Source organism: Uloborus diversus, chromosome 2, assembly GCF_026930045.1.
Source record: "Uloborus diversus isolate 005 chromosome 2, Udiv.v.3.1, whole genome shotgun sequence".
NCBI lineage: Eukaryota > Metazoa > Arthropoda > Arachnida > Araneae > Uloboridae > Uloborus > Uloborus diversus.
In genome coordinates this window covers 76,184,721-76,193,487 of record NC_072732.1, presented here as the reverse complement: position 1 = coordinate 76,193,487, position 8,767 = coordinate 76,184,721, and the positions used below count along the sequence as shown (strand labels likewise).

Here is an 8,767-nt window from a genome sequence, read left to right as displayed (position 1 = left end):
TAAAAATTTTAAATCATTGGGATAATATTTCCTATCATTTCCATACAATTAAAATCACGAGAAATACGCAGACGACAATCTATTACGATTTATCTTTCTTATTGTTGCATTAATAAAAATATTTTTATTCGCAAAAAAAAAAAAAAAAAATCAGCACCTCTTGGAGCGATCGGCGTCAAAATAGAACCAAAGCCTGTTTACATATGGATTCACATATATTCCAAATTTCAACCAGAACGTAGCATTACTTCTTGAGATAGGGCACTCAAAATGGAAAAAAAGAACGGGTGATTGCACTACCCCCTTTTTACTTTCTTCTATATCTAATATATAGAAGAAAGTATTGGATTCGTGCAAATTTTCGAATTTCGAATGTTGACGGATTCGAACGTTTTGAGGTGTGCTGAGTCCATTTCGACCATTTTTGGAAAATGTCTGTCTGTCTGTGTGTGTGTGTGTGTGTATGTATGTGTGTGTGTGTGTGTGTGTATGTATGTGTGTCACGTCTGTGTGTGACCAGTTTTTTGTGGCCGCCCTACAACAAAAACTACCGCATGAAATCGAACGAAATTTAGTACACATATGTGCCCCTATGTGAACTTGTGCCCATTAGTTTTTGGCGCGAATTCCTCCAAGGGGGGTGGAGCAATGGGACGTTTTTCGAGTTACGCGTGCTTGCTATTCCTCAGGAAGTTACTGGCGGAATCAAACAAAATTTGGTCCATATGTTGGTATTAACAGGAACAGGTGCTGATTCAATTTTGGTGTCAATAACTCAAACGGGGGTTGAGCTGTAGAGCGTTTTTTTGTCGTCAATTGTGACTGCTGTATCTCAAGAAATAATGAACGGAATGAAAGAAAAATTTATCGGCAAGTAGCCCTTAGTGGGTATAAGAACTGATTTTATTTTTATGTCAACAGCTAAAAGGCGGGTAGCGCAATCACCCGTTCTTTTTTTCCATTTTGAGTGCCCTATCTCAAGAAGTAATGCTACGTTCTGGTTGAAATTTGGAATATATGTGAATCCATATGTAAACAGGCTTTGGTTCTATTTTGACGCCGATCGCTCCAAGAGGTGTTGATTTTTTTTTTTTTTTTTTTTTTTTTTTTTTTTTTTGCGAATAAAAATATTTTTATTAATGCAACAATAAGAAAGATAAATCGTAATAGATTGTCGTCTGCGTATTTCTCGTGATTTTAATTGTATGGAAATGATAGGAAATATTATCTCAATGATTTAAAATTTTGAACTGTTGCCATCTTATGTTTGTTAACAAATAAAATATTTGTAATTCATTCAAGCAAGGCTTTTAAAATAACTTTCAATTTTCGCTCTTTGCTTTGCTTTTGCAATAATTCAGACATTATGATAGTCGTCAAGTTTTTGCATGTGTCATTTTGTTTTTGTTGGGAATATTGCTTCCTCGTCAAGCATGGGGAGGGATCAGAAAAAAAAGAAAAGAAAAATATAGAAGAAAGTTTCGTGATGGCCACAACATACTAGTTAGCTGTTGACACAAAAATAAAATCAGTTCTTATACCCACTAAGGGCTACTTGCCGATAAATTTTTCTTTCATTCCGTTCATTATTTCTTGAGATACAGCAGTCACAATTGACGACAAAAAACGTTCTATAGCTCAACCCCCGTTTGAGTTATTGACACCAAAATTGAATCAGCACCTGTTCCTGTTAATACCAACATATGGAACAAATTTTGTTTGATTCCGCCAGTTACTTCCTGAGGAATAGCAAGCACGCGTAACTCGAAAAACGTCCCATTGCTCCACCCCCCTTGGAGGAATTCGCGCCAAAAACTAATGGGCACAAGTTCACATAGTGGCACATATGTGTACTAAATTTCGTTCGATTTCATGCGGTAGTTTTTGCTGTAGAGCGGCCACAAAAAACTGGTCACACACAGACGTGACACACATACATACACACACACATACGTTCATACACACACACACAGACAGACAGACATTTTCCAAAAATGGTCGAAATGGACTCAGCACACCTCAAAACGTTCGAATCCGTCAAAATTCGAAATTCGAAAATTTGCACGAATCCAATACTTTCTTCTATATATTAGATATAGAAGAAAGTAAAAACATGAAATTAATCTTCTCATATTTAAAAAGATTAATCTGTTGATACTTTTTTTTTTAACATGGAGGCTAAAACCTTCTCTGTATGGCTAATGAAGTACGAAGTGATTAAAAAAAAGTAGCTGCGCTCGTAATCCCCTTATACTTGCTTTAGTTATTTCGGGAAATTTCAATCATTGTGGCTCTTGGTGCGATTTTACCGAATTTGCGAAAGTCGTTTCGGGGTACCTTCGATGATGCTCCCCCATTCTTTCCTTACTTTGTAAAACGATATGATATTAATTTTCTTTACAGAGATATCGTCGCCAGATGCTGAGATATTTTTGGTCACCATAAAATGGCGCTAAACAGTTTCATCCGAAATGTTACCAAAATAAGTAATAAAATTTGGTGATTGTTTGAAATTGTGCAAAAAGGAAAATTAATGGAAGTTTTTGTGCTGTTTATGGATTTGCCTAATTTAGTTGCTGGATTATTTAACACAGTAAAAAAAATCTTTTGAAAATTCTTTGATTGGCGATATTTTGTTTACATGGTGAAAGCTGAGAAACATTATGACGTAGTCTTCGGCTTCAAAAACAGCAACGTTGAAAAAACTGCCAAATGCATCAGCTACGGAAATCTTTCTGCAAAAATTTTGGCGATCTGCTGGTTGTTTGGATAATGAGTAAGTGTTCAATCAGCATAAATAATAATAAAAACCATTAATTACATTAAAGTTCCGTTTAAATGGAAAATCATCAGCCAAATCATGTATTATTTGCCAATCTTGTGCAAAAATCTTACTTCAAGATTTGACTTGAGAAAAGCCTTGAACAATCACGAAAAGCAAAGAAAGTCAACAATACAACAATTGTCGCTATCGACAGGGAGTTGAGATGATACACTAAATACTGTATTGAGTTGAGGAAAGCCTTCGAACATGGATCTAAAAAGCTCATAACTCGTTTTTTATTCTACTTAGAAATTTCGAACAGGTGCCATCTTCAACAGAAAAATCAGAGCTTTCGATGGACATATAATGTAAATATGTGCAAGTATTTTTTCATCCCAATATTAGAGAATTTATACAAAAATTGTGTTTTATTGCCCCCCTAAGGGGGTTTTGCCCCCCCATAACGCGACGAAAACTACCCTATGTGTTATTCTGATGCATAAGCTATATTATTGTAAAGTTTCATCAAAATCCGTTCAGTAGTTTTTGCGTGAAGGAGTAACAAACATCCATCCATACATCCATACAGACAAACTTTCGCATATATAATATTAGTAAGATTAATGTCACAGGCACTATAGTGATTATGAAACCACATGTCGTCGCCTCCCTGGGTGGTCGACAACCCCGGGGGAGGGGGGGAAACAGTGGGGGGGGAGCCGTTTGCTAAAACACTCATAACTCGCCAACTATTTGAAATAAAACACTGAAAAAAGTGGAAATCGACGCAACAGAACAAAGGCTTCATAAAAGCTAAATATGACTATGATCATATCTTTGTTAGTTTCTGAATAAAATTCTATTTTTCGCAAACAAGCAAAAATTTTGAATAAAATACGTATTTTTTTTTCAAACTATCAAAATTATTTAACTGTTTCGGGAACCAATAAAATCCGAAACATCATTATCCAGCTTGTTTAAAATTACTTAATTATTATCAAAGCGCGTTGAAAAGTGAAATAAAAGCAAGCTCAAAAAGCGTTTGAGCTAACTCACAAAAAAAAAAAAAAAAAAAAGTTTGCGGAATGTGCCTTGAAGACTCGACATAAACCAAAGTAAATTTTGTGGCTCTCCTGTTTTGGCGGTTTTATTTCGTAATATTATCAAAACAATGTCCCAGTTAATTAATTACTTAATTATTTAACCTTTAACGAATTATAGCTGCTTCGCATGGGTCACAATGACACTTTTTAAAAAATTAAAACATGCAAGTTTGCAAGTACGAAGTAATTACGGAAAGGATAAACTATCAGGATAACCCTTTTGCAGATTTTACACCTGAGTTATGAAACATAGTGAGCGAGGCTATTGCCACATAAGCAGCATCAAAATTTCAGTGGAACGTTAAAGAAAATGTTAATAGTCTCTTATCCAAAAAAGTCCTGAAATGGCAATGTCTTCAACAGCGACTGCAAAACAGCAAAATAAAACCCAAAAAAAAAACCCTTCAACTTAAGAAACGTTAGCTCAAAAGTGATGTTAGTATAGTAAATCTAAAAATCATTCCCATACAATAACCCCAATGCTAGGTTAGGTTCATCAGAATGGTTAACTGAAGCAAAGCGAGAGGTCCGATTTCGTGAATGTAATTGAAAATGATACTTCTTGCAGCAAAACCCTAGAAGAAGCACCCTATTTTAAGAACAAAGTTCAAGTTATCGATGGAATGACTCTGGTCCATAATGTCCCAAACACAACTTTCAAATGCAGCAAAGATTTTGCAGGTCTCCAAATAAAAAATAATAAAATTTTCTCTCCAATAGTCAAACTACACGAGTGGATCTTAAACACGATCGGTATATCTCACTGTCGTTTTCATAACTTAAAAACCAGAAGAGTTCAGGAAAGTCTTCTTCGCTTATAAAAAAAATCAGTAGGTACCAAACCAGTGGTTTCGTGTCATAGCCATTCCTGAAAATAAAAAGAACCTTTAAAAGTACATTTCAGAGTATGTAATGTGTAACATATCCGTTCCTGCATCCAATCAGCTTCTGGTGTCTGGAAACTCAGAAAACAAAAATGAATATTATTTAAAATCTGAGAGTCAAGTAATAAATTTCTCTGAAACGCCCGATTCCAACCTGGACGAAGCACGCAACAGAATCTATCTTCCTGCATATGATTCAGTGCATAATAGGGGAAAAAGTAACTAATCGTTTATAGATCAGAAACTAATGAATTCTTATTGGCAATCTTTGTTAAAGGACAGAGGTTGCCATTTGATGTGCTGGTGTTGTGGAAAGGAAAAGAGCTTTAGGATGGCATCTATCTTTAGGAGCACTTACGGAAGAAACATCTAAAATTTTACAAGTTTTTGATGCATTTTCGCACTGCGATTCAACAAGTAGAATAGGAAGAAAAAAGTATGCTTTCATTTTACCAAAAAAGTCGTAAACTATTTTTTGTACATTAGAGTTAGCATTAAAACAATATCTGAGTGCTTCAGAATTTCAACTGTTAGAAGCTGTATTATAAAAAAATTGTCAAGAAAATAGGTATTTCTTGCGGATGCAATCATTACACACAATAATTTCTTATCATTTCCATCAGAAATAAATATAATATCAGCTCTCTACCATGCTCCTGCAATTTTTTCCAACATGTGCTAAGAAGTATTGCTCAATTGTACTATTGAATCAATTCCCCTGTACCTTAGCAGTGCCTTTAGATGTAACTGTTGGATATAGCAAAAGTCTGTTGGTAACAGCCGGACTGCTGTGTGAGGTCGAGAACATGGCGATTGCATCCGTCGGTGTAAAGTAACAGCTCATAATTTATGTCTTGTAAATAAACCCATTTTTCGTATTTGTTGCATCCGTGTTAATTAAACACACTCAACACAACTCAGGCACGGATATAACAAAAGTGGCGATGAGGATTTTCACGAATTATGGACTATTAAATTGTATAGAATTCTGCAAGCATAAAAAAAATGGCTAACACTGATGAATTATTGAAGCAACTAACACAGCTGGCATTTACAACAAATCAACGGCTGGAACTTTTGGAAGAAGCATTTCGCCAACATCAAGGCCCATCAGCAACTACAGCGTCCAATGGACCTGATAACGTTGAATTTTTAATGGAAACATTGGCGAAAGGTATTAGTGACTTTGTTTACGACGCAGATCGCGGACTAACATTCGATAAGTGACACGGTACGAAGAAACTTTCAATACCGATGCAGCTAAATTGGATGACGCCGCTAAAGTTAGGTTACTTTTAAGGAAATTGGAACTACCGTCGTATAATAAATATATGTCAACTACATTCTTCCAAAGAAAGTCAAAGATGTAACATTTGCCGATACAGTGAGTCAATTGAAATCTATTCTTAGTCTTAAACAGTCAGTATTTCACAAAAGATACAACTGTCTTCAAATGAAAAAATCAGACTTCCATGATTTCGCCTCATATGCAGGTATTGTAAATAAAATTTGCGAGGATATTGAATATAATCAACTGGACATCGAACAGTTCAAATGCCTAATTTTCATAAGTGGACTAAACGCACCAAAGTATTATGAAATTCGTGCTAGACTGTTAATTAATGGATAAACAATCCCCTACATCACCAGTTGATATTCGCAAACTCGTAGAAGAATGCCAAATTTTCACTTCATTAAAAGAAGATGCAGCCATGATACAACAGTGCAGTTCAGCAAAATCATCAATTAATAAAGTTTCGAACGATAAATTAGCAAAATTTGGCGAGGAAAAATTTCAAGAAACCCGCAACAAAAGATCGTCTGCTTCCAAGTTTGATAAAAAGAAAAGCGTAAAGCTTGGTGAATCATCGCCAAATCCGCGTAACGATAATCCAATTATGCCAAAATATCCTTGTTGGTTTTGTGGTGAAATGCATTTTGCAAAGAATTGTAATTATTCAAAACATCATTGCCAAAAATGTCACAGAATCGGGCATAAAGATGGATATTGTAACAGCGGACGCCAAGCTACTGCGGCTGGACGGAAGAAGAAAGGGAAGTATTTTTCGCCTAATACAGAAGCAGTTTTTGCCATAAATGAAATTTCTGTTGAAGATAAAAGAAAATACATTTCCGTGCAAATAAATAATGAAATGGTCAAACTTCAATTCGATACAGCTTCTGACATTACTATTATTTTTGAAGATACGTGGAAACAAATAGGGAAACCAACGGCGAACAAAACAAAATTTTCCGCCAACTGTGTATCTGGAAATCTCGTAAAGTTAACCCATAAATTTGACTGTCAAATTACAATAAATAACACTACGAAGACTGGGATTTGTTTCGTAACAGAGGTACAAAATCTTAATTTATTTGGAATTCAGTGGATCGAACTGTTTGATTTGTGGGACGTTCCGATTTCAAGTATATGTTGCTGCAGTGTTCGCTCAGTTCCGGACATTAATTTTACCCCGCAACTTATGAAGGAATTTCCTGCAGTATTTTCAACAGAATTAGGTCGCTGTACAAAAACAAAGGTGACACTACAATTAAAGAAAAGTGTTCGACCAGAATTCAGAAACAAGAGACCAGTGTCCTATGCCGCACTTCCCAAAATTGAAGAAGAGTTAGATCGATTGGAGGAAAAGTTAGGAATAATTTCGCTAATTGATTATTCAGCATGGGCAGCTCCTATCGTAGTCGTAAAGAAGTCAAATGGGAAATTACGAATATGTGCTGATTATTCAACAGGACTGAATGATGCACTGGAACCGAACAAGCACCCGTTACCCGTTCCAGATGATATATTTGCAAACTTAGCTGGAAATTGCATTTTCAGTGTGATAGATTTATCTGAAGCATATTTTCAAATTGAAGTAGATGAAGATTCGGGTAAATTGCTCACTATAAACACTCATAGAGGACTTTATAAGTTTAACAGATTCCCCCTAGGAGTGAAACAAGCACCTGGAGAATTTCAGAAAATTATTGATGCAATGATTTCTGGACTTAAAAACACAAGTGCTTATCTTGATGACATAATGGTTGCAATCAAATCTGTTTCTGAGCATAAAAAGCAATTAAATGAACTTTTTGGAAGGCTTCAAGATTACGGTTTTGTCGTTCGTCCAGAAAAATGTCAACTATTTTTACCGAAAATTGAATTTTTGGGTCACATAATTGATGGCAACGGTCTCCATCCAAATTCAAAGAAAATTCAAGCTATTAAGGAAATGCCTCCCCCAAAGAACATTTCAGAATTGAGATCTGTATTGGGAGCTATAAATTATTATGGAAAATTCGTGCCCAGACTACAGAAAATCAGACAACCATTAGATAATCTGCTTCGAAAAGATGTTGAGTAGTGGAAATGGACAAGCAAATGCGAGCGAGGTTTTGAAGACATAAAGAAAATTTTGCTAAGTAAACCTTCTTTTAACACACTACAACCCAGAATTTCCAATCATTGTTGCAGCTGACGCTTCATACTCTGGAATAGGAGCTACTATATGTCATGAATTTCCAGACGGTTCCAGAAAAGCTGTTTTCCACGCTTCAAGAACTTTGTCGGCTACAGAACAAAAATACAGTCAGATAGAAAAAAAAGGACTTGCATTAATATTTGCAGTAACAAAATTCCATAAGATGATATATGGGAGAGAATTTATCCTAGAAACTGACCACCAACCTCTCTTACGCATCTTTGGATCATCAAAAGGCATTCCAATCCATACTGCAAATAGACTTCAAAGATGGGCTTGCACATTACTGGCCTACAATTTCAAAATTAGATATATTTCCACGGATTCTTTCGGCTACGCGGACATTTTATCAAGACTAATTAATTCAAAAATTCAACCCGAGGAAGAAATTGTCATCGCTTCAGTTCATTTGGAAACAACAGCAAATCAAATTTTGGATAACTCAGTTGAAGCAGTGAACATAACACACAAGCTTATTCAAGCTGAAATTAAAAAAGATAAAATAGCTCAACAAGTAATAGAATTTCTTGA

The 8,767-nt window shown here is 35.4% G+C and overlaps 1 protein-coding gene across 1 annotated transcript; it reads left to right on the top strand.

The window, feature by feature from the left end:
- The first annotated feature begins 5,756 nt into the window (after positions 1 to 5,756).
- LOC129216372 (uncharacterized protein K02A2.6-like) lies at positions 5,757 to 8,119 on the top strand. Its single transcript, XM_054850586.1, has 2 exons — positions 5,757 to 5,925; positions 7,443 to 8,119. Exons 1-2 carry the CDS (start codon positions 5,757 to 5,759, stop codon positions 8,117 to 8,119), a joined length of 846 nt encoding a protein of 281 aa, XP_054706561.1.
- The last annotated feature ends 648 nt before the right edge of the window (positions 8,120 to 8,767 follow it).